General features: G+C 33.6%; 4 protein-coding genes across 4 annotated transcripts in view; 1 reads left to right on the forward strand and 3 right to left on the reverse strand.

Moving 5' to 3' along the window:
- LOC21406647 (nucleolar GTP-binding protein 1) overlaps positions 1-455 on the reverse strand; it is a 7,188-nt gene extending 6,733 nt beyond the window's left edge. Inside the window, exon 1 of the mRNA XM_024166459.1 lies at positions 282-455. Within this exon, the coding sequence (XP_024022227.1) occupies positions 282-372 (91 nt within the window). The 5' untranslated portion in view covers positions 373-455. The remainder of the gene's footprint in view (positions 1-281) is intronic.
- Positions 456-749: 294 nt separating this feature from the next.
- Positions 750-3,171, forward strand: LOC21406648 (haloacid dehalogenase-like hydrolase domain-containing protein Sgpp). The gene is made up of 5 exons (XM_010099452.2): positions 750-1,276; positions 1,416-1,521; positions 1,715-1,869; positions 2,577-2,838; positions 2,935-3,171. Exons 1-5 carry the CDS (start codon positions 1,098-1,100, stop codon positions 3,091-3,093), a joined length of 861 nt encoding a protein of 286 aa, XP_010097754.2. The 5' UTR covers positions 750-1,097; the 3' UTR covers positions 3,094-3,171.
- Positions 3,172-3,523: 352 nt separating this feature from the next.
- LOC21406649 (dynamin-related protein 1E) lies at positions 3,524-10,721 on the reverse strand. Its single transcript, XM_010099453.2, has 15 exons — positions 10,313-10,721; positions 10,058-10,121; positions 9,848-9,955; positions 8,608-8,709; positions 8,412-8,462; positions 8,260-8,321; positions 7,311-7,401; positions 7,152-7,216; positions 6,582-6,776; positions 6,380-6,499; positions 6,220-6,290; positions 5,691-5,916; positions 5,511-5,561; positions 5,003-5,377; positions 3,524-3,906 (listed from the first exon to the last, which is right to left on the reverse strand). Exons 1-15 carry the CDS (start codon positions 10,451-10,453, stop codon positions 3,778-3,780), a joined length of 1,851 nt encoding a protein of 616 aa, XP_010097755.2. The 5' UTR covers positions 10,454-10,721; the 3' UTR covers positions 3,524-3,777.
- A 3,587-nt stretch (positions 10,722-14,308) lies between these two features.
- The window catches only part of LOC21406650 (NAD-dependent malic enzyme 62 kDa isoform, mitochondrial), a 10,580-nt gene continuing 8,472 nt past the window's right edge, over positions 14,309-16,416 (reverse strand). Inside the window, exons 16-20 of the mRNA XM_024166512.1 lie at positions 16,264-16,318; positions 16,113-16,184; positions 15,626-15,688; positions 15,399-15,513; positions 14,309-14,703 (exon numbers count right to left, since the gene is read on the reverse strand). Coding sequence (XP_024022280.1) covers positions 14,629-14,703; positions 15,399-15,513; positions 15,626-15,688; positions 16,113-16,184; positions 16,264-16,318 — 380 coding nt within the window. The 3' untranslated portion in view covers positions 14,309-14,628. The remainder of the gene's footprint in view (positions 14,704-15,398; positions 15,514-15,625; positions 15,689-16,112; positions 16,185-16,263; positions 16,319-16,416) is intronic.

Genomic DNA, 16,416 nt, shown 5'->3' on the forward strand with positions numbered 1-16,416 from the left:
GGGAAAGAATAAATAATGAAAAAAAAAAGTAAATTTTTCATGGCAAGCCTAATTGTGCAAATGGGCATACAAATGGAATAAGAAATCACGTTATTATATCTGAAAGAAAAGAGCCCTGAACAACAAAAGAAAAAAAAAATATAGAAAAATTTTGGAGGCTCAACAGATGGGAAAAATAAAAACTGGGTCATACCCAGATCAACACAAAACGAAAGTGTATTGAAGAGATTAATTAAACAAAAATTGTGTTTTTTGGTTTTGTTTCTTGAAACAAACCAGACCTTTGGAACCTTTGGAGACATTATAGCTTCTAGTTAGTATTCTGCTTGGAGGAATCTGCCAGAGTTGAAAGAGACTGGAAGCTCTGCTCATCTTCGTCTCTCTCTCTCTGCTGAGACTTTTGAACAAAATGAAAAATTAATTTATCTCTTTTGGGCTTTAGTTTGTTCACTTCAAAAGGGTTTATGACTTTATGTTTGGACTGAAAGTTTGAGTTTTAAGTGGATAACACTCGTAACAACAGTGTCGAAATTGGATGCACCGATGTGGGAGGACGGGAACGACAATTCGTTTTCTCATCCAAGAAAGGGACGTGTCGTTTTGACTTTGGTTTGTTATTCTACGTATTTTTTAGTGTAATATAATTTTAATCAGATTTAATAAGATTACTGTTTATTCTACATATTCTTTTAATCTAATATAATTTTAGTTACGAGAGAAGGTCTTTTTCATTTTGAGGTTGTATTCGACTCTTTCCTTATCTTTATTACGTAACCCAACAGCTTACGTGAAGTATCACCTATTATTTAACCTTCTTTTCCCCCCTATTTCACTCTCGACTGTGAAAACCAAAATGTCATTTGTTAGATTCTAACAAACAAGTAGTTGATTAACAGCCGCACGGGCAAGGGCCACAACCCCATGAATCAGGGGAGATCAGCATATTCCGAAGAACCATTCAATTTTTTAAGAGAGAGAGAGAGAGAGAGAGATTCTAGCTTATCTCTCTCACTTCTGCTCTCTTTCTGTCCAACTATATCAGTTGCGCACTAAAAGTATAAGTCTGTCTCACAATCACATAACTTGTACTATATACTATGGTAGCTCTTGCTTCCTTTACTCTGCTTCCTCGTCCTCATCTCTCCTGTGACCATATTCCCAATACCTATTCGAAGAAAACACTAATTTACAGACCAATTAACCTTAAAAATTTGGCTTCTAGTTCTACCACTCTTCCTCGGATGTCTGTTTCATCAAATTTGCAACAAGTTGATGGGTATTTCTCTTTCTCTTGATTTTCTCATTCTTTCAGTGTAATCTGCATAATGGCAAGTTTTTTACTCTTGTTTGGTCTCCAATTTTTCTCTTATTTATGTTGGTATTCCTCTTTTTTTTTGTTCATTATTTGGTGGCAGCAAATATTCTCTTCCTTCTCTTAAAGCCATTCTGTTTGATATTGACGGGACATTGTGTGATTCAGATCCTATCCATTATTACGCTTTTCGTGAAATGCTTCAAGAGGTGTCTCTCTCCCTTTCTCTTTTTAATTTGTGTTAATATGTAATGTTTAGTTTTGTTACTCTTACGCATTATCACTGATTTTTAACCGTTAAATGTATTCAAATGTCAACTATGAGACGTAAATGTAGTTATAAGACCATTTCTTAATGGTCGAAAAATTCTTCGTGATAGTTCCATTTTTTCTCATGTACAGGTAGGTTTCAATGGTGGTATTACTATAACTGAGGAATTCTTTGTTAATAATATTAGTGGCATGCATAATGAGGAGTTATGCAGAGTTCTCTTGCCTGATTGGGATCTCCAAAGAGCAAGGAAATTTATGGAAGATAAGGAAGACTTGTTCCGAAGGTAAACTATTAAGAAACTGTCTACTTGAGTAGTTTTCTTTTCTTTTCTTTTCTTTTTTTAATTAAAATGATTATTAAGAGAAATGTTATAGTCATTAATTCCTTCAATAGAATCTACCTTGGCCGAGAGAGTAATTCTACATCTTCACATATTCAAATAACAATTCGGATTACATTTTTAATCACCACAATTCTACAATTTTAACAAAAAAGGTTCAAATCTCCACAGTTTTGAGTTGTTGAACCAAATAATCATTTAACTCCGACTAAAGCCACCAAGCAAAAAAGAGCCATTGGAAAGGAGTGAAAAGGAAAAGAAACATTGTTTCCTTTTAAAATATAGAAAAATTTTGGAGGTTCAGCTTTGAAACTGAACAGTGCCCTTTGGTAAAGCATCCGTTTAAAACTTAAAAAGTAAATCATCTACCATCTAATTTCTGCCTTAAGTACCAAGAGATACAAATATTGACAATATTTTTGTCATTTTGAAGGGATGTTTCGTATTTCTTAATCTTATTTCCTCTTGGTTTAATTTTGGAACTCCTTTTGTCTCTCAGTTTCAATTGAATTGTTCGGTATTTGTACCTTTACAAGTTTTGAAGTTGTGCGGGACACTCAAATGCGGAAAAGAGTTCCAATCCATCAGTTTCATTATAGTTGAAATGAATTAAACCTGTCCTAAACTAAACTTTTTGAGTGACACTATAGATTGGCAGCCGAACAGTTAAAGCCAGTTCAGGGCTTAGAGAACTTGTGCAAATGGATCGAAGAACGCGGCTTAAAACGCGCAGCGGTGACGAACGCTCCAAGGCCAAATGCCGAGCTCATAATTTCAATACTAGACCTTACAAATTTCTTCGAAATTCTCGTCATTGGAAACGAATGCGATCGAGCAAAACCATTTCCTGACCCATATCTAAAGGCCCTCCAAGCACTTGAAGTGTCACAAGAGCACGTTTTCGTATTGGAGGTTTAGCTTTGAAACTCTGCTCTTGCTTTAAACCAGCTTTTGCTTACCAAAACTTTGATAAATACTTCTTTATTTATTTATTTTTTTGGTTGTTAGGATTCTGTTTCAGGAGTGAAAGCTGGAGTAGCAGCCGGGATGCCAGTGGTGGGTTTAGGCACCAGAAACCCTGAAAACTTACTCCTAGATGCTGGAGCCTCCTTTGTTATCAAAGATTTTGATGACCCAAAACTGTGGACTGCGTTGGATAACATTTGAGAGAAGCAAGAGTTTCGGAAACTTGAAACAACAGTAAAAATTGGTTTAGCATAGGAATTGGAAAATTGGGAGACAGTTCAGTTATATGTTGTTGTTATTTTTTTTATTAAAAAAAAAAAAAAATGACCTTCTCTTGTAAACCATAATTCAGGTTTCTTAATCGTTAAATATGTATGAAATCACGTAAAAGTAAAAAAAATAAACAAATCTAACGGTTAAAAAAATCCGACCTACCAGTACACTAGACGTACCAGAAAATCTCTTTAAAAAAATAAAAATTAAAAATTTGAGTAAGAGGATTTAAACTCATCACTCTATAATTAGAATAAGTGTGAAATTATCGCTAGGCTATACTTGTAACTTTTTTAATTATGTGTTTTTTGTATTAAAGAATTGATAATAATAATAAATAGGGAGACATACTGTGATATATCTAATAGGCTATATAACACACTAAAAAAGTTACATACTGTAAATGACATGCTAACGAATACCCATTAAATACAATAAGAATCCAGCAATCCCATCCCAAAAGCACGAGACATTGCTAGACAATAAAATAATAATAATAAATAAAAAAAAAGGCTCAACCCCAAATAAGTCAATCAGCTAAGGAGAACCTGGAACATCTGTAGTGGCAAGTAATGTATAATACAAGAGCCATCTCCAAAACACTAATCAATCTTAGCGTGCCCATGATACAGAGTCAACCTCATCTCTGGCTGCCTTGTATAACTCCAGCCTTTTTGCACATTGTTGTCTCCTCTCCATCAAAGCCGGGTCTTCATCCAACAATTGTAAAAGCTGCTTAGCCTGAATTGAAACACATGTCAAAACCTCAAATTAGCATTTTGAGAGAAATAGTAACAGTTTGTAGGATTGTTTCAACCACTCAAACTGTTGTTTAGAATTCAAACCTTAGTTCAAGATTCAAATTGGTGTTTGACAGAGGAAAATTCAAGGACAATTCAAATTGTTGATTTTAGAATTCACCTCCCCTTCTAAATTTTAACAATCTCAATTGTTATCAACAATCTAATAGTTTCAGATTCTACTTTTTCTCTCTCTTCAATTTCAATTTTAAAAATGTCATAACTTCTTCGTTTTAATTCTGATTGAAATTATTTTTCTTTTAATGCGTTCATAATGAAGAGGAACAAATCTCCACCCATATTGCATATTTTTTAATGTCATTTATAATAAGGTTTTATAAGATTTGTTACAAATCTCTAATGACAGTTTTCAACACTTTATCCAAACACAATTCAGATTTTTTCCCAATTTAAATTACAATTTATTTGCATATTCAAACAACAATTCGGATCACATTTTTAATCACCACAGTTCTAACAAAAAAGGTTCAAATCTCCACAGTTTTGAGTTGTTGAACCAAATAATCATTTAACTCCAACTAAAGCCACCAAGCAAAAAAGAGCCATTGGAAAGGAGTGACAAGGAAAAGAAACATTGTTTCCTTTTAATAATGATTCTTATTGCTTAAGTACTAGAAATCCTAGCGCGTATAATTATTTAGTTCAAATTTAGTAAGACTACCAAAGTAATTTTTTGGAATAATTTTGTGGTTTATTCCAATGGAAAGGGAAACAATACTATGAAGTCTGGGGCAAACCTAGCATTGGTTTTCCCTTATTCCCCATTGTGTGGACCCTAGAAAGTTAGCGTTCATTGTTTTGTAAATAAACACATGAAAGGGAAAGAACACTATGGGGTATGGACCAGTGGAGCAAACTTTTCCCTTCTGTCCTTAATGCGCAGAAGATTTTCGCCAAAAAAAATTGTCTGGTGACTTGGGTCAGCCCGAGTGTCAAATAACCTTGGGCAGGAAAAAAAAAAAAAAATCCACAGTGCATCCAAGAATATGTGCACATGTATAAGAGCGAGAGAGTACCTCCTTCTTCCCTAATTGTGTGTAGAAGTGGTTTAGCAATGATTGTTTAGCTTCCCTGACTTGACAATATACCACAGCTTTAGGAATTGTGTTTTTCAGCGTCTCAGACACCATTCCCACATACGAGGACACGTTTGATCCTATCCTCCTGAAGTGGCCCTCCGAGTATCGGTCGGGGTTTGTGGCAGCGGCAGCTGGGTTTCCTCCTTTCTCAACTTCTTGTGGAAGTCTCCTGAAGAATTCCACAGTCAAATATGAAGATTCCATGTCAACCAATCTAACTACTGTCTTCCGACCGTCTTCACGAAATCTTTCCAAGGCCTCATTAGAAGCAGCAGCTATTTCAGCTTGAAGAGTTGGAAAACGCTTCAATTCCTGTTGGAGACATACAATAATGTAAATGGACTCCCAAGTAAAGCAGCAAATATTTTCTGTTTTGCTTCGATCACAAATAGAACCCTGCTGGACCTGATAACTGCAAGTCTGCAAATGACTTTTCCTCAATTACCTTAGTTTCTCCTATTGACTTCCTCACAAGCTCTTTCAACACAAAGTGAACCTATATTAGGAATTCTAGGTCAGTCAAGAGTTGAAATGATTTCCAAAATAACCTTTAGTCAGAACGATAAAAGTTGAGCAAACATTCCGAATGAATTTAGCAACCAGTATAAAAACAAGGACTACATACAGCATCCACAGAAGCCTCAGCTGGGCCCCTAAAATAGTTAAGGGCTCCCTCAATTAGGCGCCTGTAACCTTGCTCCGGGGCAATCAAATGTGGCTGATAACCATCCGCCTCAGAAACCACTTTTCTTACATTCTGCAGAGAAAGATGCCGATCAAATGGAAGCTTTCTCAACGCAGCAGGAAGCTGGTTGTCAAAGACCCCATAAATTCGATCACCACCAGGCCGTCTAAGAAAATAAAAGCCCAAAACAGAAATTTATTAGATATCAGGAGGTTCATCTGAGTAACAAGAAAGAAGACAACAATACTGCAATGTGCAAAATGAATAAATGCACCCAGCTAATGGCCCAGTGCAACAGTGTCAACCTAACACAGAACACTTGGAGAAACACAAGTGAAGCTGTACATGGATTATTAGGCAATTTCCAATTACAGGGTAATATAGCGGATCTTGAAAAATTTGGCTTCCAAAAAGTAAAATTCTCAGAGACAATTTGAGACCAAGGTTGAAAACTTTGATAAATGTTTACCCTCCATCCAAGTGCTCCTTGAAAATCCGATCAAATGCACGGCAAAGTTCCAATATAGTGTACAATTGAGCCTAAAACATAACATTCCAGTTAAGCACAGCTACACAGCAGAAATATCAGGTTATTTTGTGAACAATTATTAAAAAATCAAATCACTCACCCCAGCATCAACAGCAATAGGCCTACCAAGATGGTCCATCTCGGATTCAAGTTCATCAATGCTTTTGTTAATCAAAGATGTAATGCTTGGTATCCTAGCTCTAATTACAGACTCCAGGTGCTACAAACAACATTACACCGTCAACATATAGCAGAGAACAAAAGTCATCTTGAATGGGAAAAGAAGTTCAGTAATAGTAAACCTTCGAGAGAAGTTTTGCAAGGTATTCTGAACCCATTTTACTAGCCAAGTGCCCATAGTCGGGACTGGTTGCAAAGTACTCTCTCTCCTTGCGCCTTGCGACAATCATGTCAACATTTTTATTGATATCAGCTTGTGAACGATTCACAATTCCAACCCAAGGATGTTGCAACCTATAAGATTTTCCTTCAAGAACCTAGTAGGTAAAGGGAACATCAGACAAAAAATAATATCACTAAGATTTCCACCTCTACATGTATGTGTTTTTTCTTTATTATTTTTAAATATACGTGGACATAGAATTTAAATAGTAAAAAGAAATCCATGAGTAGAGTTCTGGAGTTATTACTACTATAACTAAGTAGAGGACTCATTTTGAGATTGACAATTGCTCTAGTTAAATGTAAGTTGTAAAAAAGTTATAGAACATGAAATATACTACAAATATATATATATATATATAAATAAAAAACTACACCAGGATGTTCGTTTAGAAGCCATTTAAAGCACGACACATTTTTACAAGCATGGATGCACCCTAGATAGAAACTGGAAAAAAGAAAGCTCTTACATCCAATGCATTTGTTCCTTTGTCCATCAAATCAAGCTTTGTCAGCACTCCAAAGGTCCGATCACCTGTGGTAGGTATAATCAGGATTTTGTAAGACTAAACAAAAGTGACAAGACATGACTGCAAAAAGCAATTGGCTAAAATGATAATAGAGCATACCGCTAGGATCCACTTCCCTGGCAAGTTTGATTGCATCAGACGTCGCAATATCTTGATTGGCCGGAGAAATTGCTAAAATGATAGAATTAGGCTACAAAAGCAAACACTCATCTATTAGAACACAACTTGTATGTGTCAGAAGAAATGTAAACTAAGATGAACTATCTATGAAGGCTGTAGAAAGCCAGAAAAACACATAAGTCAAACTCTGTCACGTCCATTTCAACATGATAACTTGAGGAAGTAACTATTAGGCTGATTCATGAGTGGGAAAAAAAAATTATATAAACATCACTATAAAGTCAGATGTATGTGTAGGACCAACTTTGGCTAATTTCCTTGTAGCTCTAAGGTCATACATGTCATATTTGACAGAGGTGCAATTCAACACAAAACAACAATAACAAGACACATTAACTAATCATCCAAGACCCTCCTTGCCACACAAGCTCTAGGTGCATTATTGTTCTCTAGCTTGAACATTGAATTCTTTCAAAAACTAGAAAGCTAAGTGCCTCAATGAAACGTTACAGTTCAAATGAAGGCTATGCTCTTGCGAATATAACACCTCAAATATGACTATCCAATATCCACTAAGAACACTAAATCAGAATGATTGGATGGAGAGAAAAACAAAGAGATAAAAGGCATGCAAATCAATGCTTTGCCAAACTTCACTTGTAAAAGAGAGTGACAACAATCAACTAATTACTTTTTCAAACCTATTCCCAATGCATAATCATAAATAAACTCGAGTATAAAATACCATAAAGTTCTCACAAGGAATCAGTGACCAAATCTTCCATAAATTTGTGTGTGTATGGACGAGTATGAGACATTTCTTAAAGTATGTCTTTGAATATGCCTACAACATTCATCAACCAAAATGGCAGGTCCAAAACTTTAATGCACAAAAATAGCACCACTTGTCGATATAAATGCCCGTTACCTTCTCGACATAAGACCGAACCATGGCTTCAATATCTTGAACGATACTCTCAGGCTGCCCCTCTGAATAAAATATTATCTTCATGAGTGACTGAGTTTGTAAAAATATGCAGAGTAGAAACATCAAAATTTGACTGAATAAAAACAACATACCAACAGCAACTTTTGTTAAACCAGGTAAATCAATTAGAGTTAAGTTGACAACTGCCAATGAAAAAGACCAAAATTAGTTTTAACATAAACAGGTAAACACTGCAAAGCCAAAATTGAAAGAGATGTGAATTTGAAAAGCATAGACGTGATCTTCTAATTAGTTAAGAAATAAAAGGGAGGAAGAATAAAGACAAACCGTTAGGGGAATAGATACTGAGATGGATGGGAACAGGAGAGATTTGCTTTGTCCTCCCAGTCACTCTATCAGTTTCATCTTGAATTTCCTTACGAACCATGGCTACAGGAAACAGTCAAGGGGGATAAAAAAGTCAATTTACATGATATCTAAAGCATATATACTAATTACTATATGAAGGGGAAAAAAGGCAAAAGGAACAAAGAAAATAGGAAATGGTTCAAAAATATATCATAATCCAATCATACCAAAAAAGCATAAAGTCAAACTGTCAAACATTAGTCAGTCAGAGGAATCTGAAACATGATATAACGTCTCAATGAAGCCTTAGGCCAAGTTTCATAATGAAATATCCAAAAATAGAAAATAAAAAATAAAAAAGACGGGATCGCAGCATCTAGATGCATCCAAATAAGTTCTAGTGAAAATAGATTTTAAATTTTGGCTAGTTTCATCAAATTTATAACAGAAAGTCACGTTTCAATATTTCCAAAATCTTTACAGTAATCATCACTAAATATACAAATATAAATTTCACTTTTGTTAACCAGACTACTTTAGTGCTTTAAATACCGGTAAAGTTGTCCAGAAAGCCAAGTTGGAAGAAACATGTCTAGGCAATAGATCCAACCACAACCAGAACATTAACAGACAAATAAACAGACCAAATATCTCTAATGGCGAGCTCTAGTTTAAACGGCATATGCTTCTGTAAAACAATTACTGACAAATTATAAACTAAAAATCCAATATTTCCCTTTGCATATTAACTAATGTCATGGAGCTAAACATATCTATTATTAGCCATTGTCACACAGAACATATCTACTCTGTTAAGTCATGCGGAACCTAACTACTTCAAACTTTTCCAGCCAACAGCAGTACGGGCGAATTTTTGGGGCTAGCTTAGATGTTTTACTTATTAGTTTACCCTAATTCTCAGGCAGCCATGCAGCAAGGACTCTCAGGGTAGCCTTAATATAGACAAAAACAGAGAGACTAAGAGAGGCATTTTGAATTGAGTGTACTTTGTATTTCTTCCTCGGCAAATGGACATAGCTCCCACCTTGACGGTGAATCACTATAAAAACATGTGTGCGCTCTGTTTATTTTCGTTCGTTTTGTTTTCTCTTTGCCCTCAAATAGTTGGAGTTAGGACTCCTATTGCCTAACATACTATGGAAGAATTAAGTTATAACTTATACGTTAGTGCAAAATACATGAAGTTCAAGCTACATACAAAAATCAGTTAATCTCCTCTTGGGAAGGTGAAGAAACTCAGCATACTCCTGATCTCCATCCTCAGTCTTGTGAAGCTGCAACACCAAGGGCCGCCTCGTCACAATCCCTGCAATTATCCAAAACCAAATTCCATTTGTATATCAATACTAGTGAAACAGAAAAAAGATAAGAGTGTTCAAAATAGGGAACAAAAAGAAATTTTATCAACCTGATCCTCTGGGAAGAAAGTCACGCCCAACAATGCTCTCCAACACCGAAGACTTTCCCGAACTCTATAATCAAATTCCAACAAAACCCCCCAAAAAAAAAAAAAATGATCAATACCATTCTTTAATAAAAATTCATAATTACTAAAGGAGGAATTAGAAGGAAAAAAAAAAAAAAAAAAACATAATTCATAAGACATAATTTCCCTCTGATCAATAACCTCGGTTTCGTTTCTTTAATCAAGCTCGGGAGTTACCTGGCCTCCGACGACGGCGACAGAAGGAAGAGCTTCCCAGAGAGAAGAGAAAGCGTTGTCGCCACCGCCATAGTCGCCGAGCACCGTACACGCCCGCTGAATACGGTTGACCAATCCGATCAAGCTCTCCATGGTCGTCATGATCTTCTTTCTTCTTCTTCTTTGCACAAACAAAAAATCTTTTTCTTCTTCTTTGATGAAATTTCTCTTCTCTTGAGTTGTTCAGAAGAAAGAAGTTAAACCCTAGAAAGTAGAATTATAATTTCTGTTTTTTCTTAGAGAAGAAGAATGAAAATCTTCTGGAAGCTGCTTGGACTTGGGAACAGACGTCGAAGAAGACCAGAGAGAGAGAGAGAGAGAGGGGCAGAATTGGAATATTAAAAGAAGAAAATTTACTGGTTTCGTTTTGAGTTTCGGACAAGACGAGATTGAGGGGGGGCAGAGGCAAAGATATAGTGCGGCAGATCTGCACCGTTGGCAATGTCGTATTGTCACGCACGCGTTTGAAATTTTGAATTTTGAAAATGTTTGATTTGATGACGAGGAAAGTGTGGGTCCAACTTTTTCCATGCTTGTGGTTGATAAATATCACACATTATTATATGCAAGAATCCGACCTTGTTCAGCTTAGCCGCGGACCGCCTAGTTTATTTTTACGATTATGACTGTCTATCATGATTTATGTTATAACCCTATTTCTAGAGGCAAAACTGCACTTAAACATTTTATGTGTCTTTTATTAAATTATTATAGAGACACTCATTTCTCTGGCTAATTTTTATATCAACTGTTAGGATTAAAATCTATCTCAATTCTAAATCAACTAAATTGATTTTTTTTCTCTCGTTAAAAGACGTTTGGTTCATGGATTAGAATCATGTGATTAAAATTATTTTCGATTTACGTATATTTTTTATGAGGAAAAACACTGTAACGAACCATGAACCATGATTCAAATCATGATTTGAATCCTCCAACCAAACATAACTCTATTTTCTCAGTGGACAAATGGGAAAAAATTCCCTTTTTCTTGATGCTACCAGTATTTATAGATTTCTCTTGAATTCATCTTCTTTTCGTCAAATTAGCTTTTGAATTTCCCAGTTCTGCACTTTATTCTTTGCCACATCACCCCTTTTCATGTTATGAAACTGCGGGCTTATTTGGTAATATTTTCAAGACAATTTTGTTTTCAGTATAAAAGTAAAAATGAGATTATTTTAAAAATTATTCTGAGATTGATTCTAAAATTACGTTTAGTTAGTATTTTAAGATATTATTTTGAGTATAGTAAAAAAGTAAAATCGTGTTTAGTTATATTTATGAAATTTTGTTTCGAGTACATGTAATTAATAATGTTAAATTAATATATTAAGTAATTAATAATTGATAATCACTTTTAGCAAATAAAAATTAATATATTAATAATACAGTAATAATGAATATATTATAATTAATTAGTACATTGGTAATTAAACTATATATATGACGAATTAGTTTGCTAAATAATTAAAAAATAGTAATTAATAATCAATTATAAGTAATTACTATGTTAGTGACGTACTTATATTTATTAGTTTAAAAGTAATTAATAAGTGAATTAAAAAAATAATTAGTATATAAATAATATATTAATATTCTATTTACTATTTAAATAATTAAATTTTAGTTGCATAATTAAATAATTACTTAACCAATTACTAACATTTATTTAATAATCTATTATTTGATACATTGCATGATCAATTTTTGATAATTATTCTTTAAATAATTATGTATTGCTAATTATCAATTATTAATTATTATTGATTAGTATATTACAATTTATTATATAATTTAATATTGATTATTAATTGCTTAATTATTATTATTATATTTATCAACTACTTAGTAATTAATAGATTGTAATTAATATATATGATTGATATATTAATTATTAGTTATTTATTTAATAACCTATTATTAATTATTCTATTATTAATATATTATATAATCAATTTTTAGCAATTAATCTTTAACGAAATAATTAACTTATATTTATTATTTCTCATTTCTCATTTTTATTAATAAAATTACAAATTTAATAATAATAATTTAATTTCAATTAATATAATTAAGTAATTACTATCTATTTATTAGTTATAGTCATATATATTTATTAATTATTAATTAAATAATTTAGTGTAACATTATTGATAAGTACTAGAAAATGAAAACGAAAAAAAAATAATAACTTCTAGTCGTTTTCTAACTTCCTTCACAAAAATTATTTTTATTTTCATTTTTATTTTCAAAATATTTACTCAATAAACGCGATTTACAGACTATTTTTATTTTTATACCTCAAAAGACGTGTGAAAAAGTTTTTAAAAACAACTAAAAAACAGTTCCAAACACATGCATCACTTTATTTGCTTTGTTTTCCGCTATGAAGTTAAGTTCCTGTGAGGCTTTTAATATACCCAAACGTTGTCGTTTTTCTATCCTTTAAAACGACTTCATTTTATGACTTCATATTTGTCCCCACATCAACGCGTTTTTATACTAACTTTTAGGTTTCATTCAGTAGAAAAAATGGTAATTGTAATTTATTTTGTTTTCAAAAACAAAAAGTTGAAAACATGTTTGGTAGCAACAATACAGTTACATTTAAGGAAAAAAACAAAAAAAAAAAAAACAAAAATATTACTCGGTTCAACATTGCGATCAAAACTGGAAAAAGGATGGACACCTAGAGTAGATTGATGGGTTGGGATCGGTGCTGAGATTGGACCAATGAGCAAGAGTCAGTGTCGGGACCATACCTACAAGTCCAATGTCGGGATCGGATGGACTGCTCAAGGTCGAGATCTCTCATCACCTTCTCTTCCTAACTCAGGCCTCGTTTATTTCACCGATTCGAGTTTTCAGTTTTAAATTTTTACAGTAAAAAACTCTCAGAAAATGTCAGATCTAATTTTTTCTACTACAGTGAAAAATTCTTAGAAAATGTCACATTTCAACTCAAATTAAAAACTTGAATCCGCGAAGTGAACGAGATCTCAATATATAGGCCTCGTGATAAAGTTTAATGATAATGTTTAGAAAATAAAAATAATCATTAAGAATTCGTGTAGAGTACAAGTACGGCTTCTTCCATATCTATCACCAAAACAAAGTAACATATTTTCCTAAAAAAAAAAAAACTAACATAAACTAATATTTTTATCAATTTGCTCATTACGTACATTGAGCAATTTCATCATGGATATGACGCATTTCATGTAATTGGTCACATTGAATTCTACAACTTCAAATCACTTTTTTTTATTTTTTACAAACAAACAACCAAAACCTTAGGTTCAAACCACTTGAACCCTCGTACGAATCCAAGGTGATTTGAACTTAATGTGACATTTAAACCATCAAAATCAAAGGGCCCGTATTCTTGATTCTAACATTTAAAATTTAAATTTTTTATGAGAAGAAAACACAGAATAAAAACTATGAGTTAAAGCATAAAACAAACGGGCCCAAAAGGGTTTCTAAACCGACCCTCTCCCTAAGTTCTCATAGTTTGAACCCAAGGTTTCAACCACACTTTCTAAACCTTCCAACCAAATGAGGTTCAAACCACATTAATTTGAACCCTCCAACCAAATGAGGCAAAAACGTATGATTCCTTTCTCAGCTATTTAGTTCTGTCATGCGCTAGAAATGGTATAAATCTTACAATGTTTAAGAAAGGGAACTCCCTCACTAGATGGGTATTTTCTAAATTCTACTCATAATTTGTGTTTGGGTCTTTTCTACTAAAGAGCTATTTAGAAGCTATTCTCAAACCTAAATGATGATTTTGTTACAGTGTTTTTTATCTCACAAAGTTCCCGCCAATGAACCTAAATCATAATTTGAGTATACCTTCTAAACTCCTAACTTTCTTTCTAACCATTTTGCTCGGTGGGAGCTTTTGAACAATACAATTGAAGTTCAGCCAAAAAAGAGAGAGAGAGAGACTTAAGAATACAGCTGTTTAACTTTTTATAAAGAGAATAATATTATGAGAAAATATGGTAGTTGCAGGCAGAACATAGCGGTAATCTACATCTGGTACCACCACGAGGTGTAGAGTTCAAATCCTTCCTCAAGTTTAAAAAAATATACATATAAAAAAAAATAAGACCTATGAAGACAACGTACGTGATTAATATGCATGCTCGAAATTAAGGAGCAAAAAGCAAAGAAACAATTATTTAAAACGATTAAATTGATGCATAACTTCTTACAGACAACAATGCTCTTATTCATTTTCTTCACGTAATCAGTTGTTGGGTGGGTCAATCCTGCTTATAAACCAGCGTTGGGTATTCTGGACTCCACATATTGTTCTTCACGTATTCTACAATTTCCTCCTGAAATCAGACAGTATGATGTCAAACATGGACAATAACTGAGCCAAAATCCAGTTATAGTTAAAGAATCATCAAATATCAATAACAAAGCGCTCAAAATCCGCAGCTCTTTCATGTTTACGACATAATCATCCATCCAGTATCCAGCAGGTCCCTTGATGTTTTCAAATTGTCAGGGTACAAAAAGTATCATATGGGAGTAGCACATCTTTCTGAATCGTAAAAAGGTTTCATGAGATTTCATCATATTTGTGTCCTTTTTTCTTTATCCTGATATGATTAATGATTATAATGTGATCTCATGGTACATAAATACGCTCAACCATTGGAGTGCTTGTTACTAACATTAACGAATTTAGCTATCTAGTCTTTGCTTTATAGTGTCATCTCTTCTACTTGATCTTCGACCCTGATTTATCTTTTGTCATCTGTTATAGATTTTCTTCTAGTCCCTAAACAGTGATCTGGAGTTTCAGGACTTCCAACCTGGAGCTTCTATTAGGTGGGGATATTTCTCTTAGGTTCAAAAACACTGTTTCTTATCATGTGAATGACATGCATGAACTTGGACCTTTTTTTAAAAATAAAAAAAAATTGAATGAACTTGGATTATTATGAAAAGGGTAGGTATACAATCCTAAACACGTGACTGTATTTAATTAACTAGGTTTTGTAGATAGACACAATCAACAAACCTCGTTGAGTTTCTGAAGCTCTCGAGCATCCATTTCACGATATCCTTCTGCTAGATCCTCTTCTATAGCTTCCTTTATAACAGCTGCAGCCACTTGCTTTGTAATATCTCTTATGCTGCAAAATTTTAAAGACGTTAATGAGCATTTCAACACTTCTCGACTCTAACTCTGTCCAAACTAGGTCACAATAAACAATAAAGAAAGAAGAAAAGCCTAAGGTTACCAACCTTGATATGGATGGGTATATAATCCCTTTTGCGACATCCTCTTCTGTCATATATGCAGCTAGGCTGTGATTCAAATTACGTGTTAGAAAAATCTAAGGCATATTGTTCCATTTGGAATAACAGTACTGAAGTAACTGAAATAATCAGCTAGTACATTAGATTAATGAATCCTAGATATATGCTTTGAGTTTGCAGAAATTCAACGTTAGTCCACAGTTCAGAAAAGTAACGCAAAACATTTTCTTCTAATTCATTCTCAAAGATTTTTTTTTTCAGGGATTCTATTTTTTTGTTAACACATCTCGACTCATTATTCATTTTACTTGCAAAATATTTTTTATAAAGAAAAAGAAAAAGGAAAAAAAACACAGTCACATTTGATTTGTTGTAGACAATTACTGATTGTGTGGGACGTGTGGTATGCTCAAGTTGCAGCGCTAAAACGTCCGTTCAGGACAACCTAATTCAAAGGATATATGAGAAATACCACTCTGCTGCCGCTTGTAGCATGCCATCAGATATGATCCTAGAGCCAGATAAAAGAGTGCCAAGTCCAATTCTGCATGCAACAATAGGTGCGTATCTGGTAAAACTTCCTATGTTTTTCGTTTTAAGAGGTCTAAAAGAATAAGACTTACCCCGGAAAGAGATACATGTTGTTACCCTGGTTGCAGTGGCCAATATGACCATTTCCTAAAATGAAAGTGGAAGTTGTCAATTTGTCGACAACAAAACAAAACAAAACAAAAAAGGATATACGCACGCATTAATTCTGGCCTTACACAAACCCC

This window comes from Morus notabilis, unplaced genomic scaffold (assembly GCF_000414095.1).
Source record: "Morus notabilis unplaced genomic scaffold, ASM41409v2 Scaffold75, whole genome shotgun sequence".
Taxonomy (NCBI): Eukaryota; Viridiplantae; Streptophyta; class Magnoliopsida; order Rosales; family Moraceae; genus Morus; species Morus notabilis.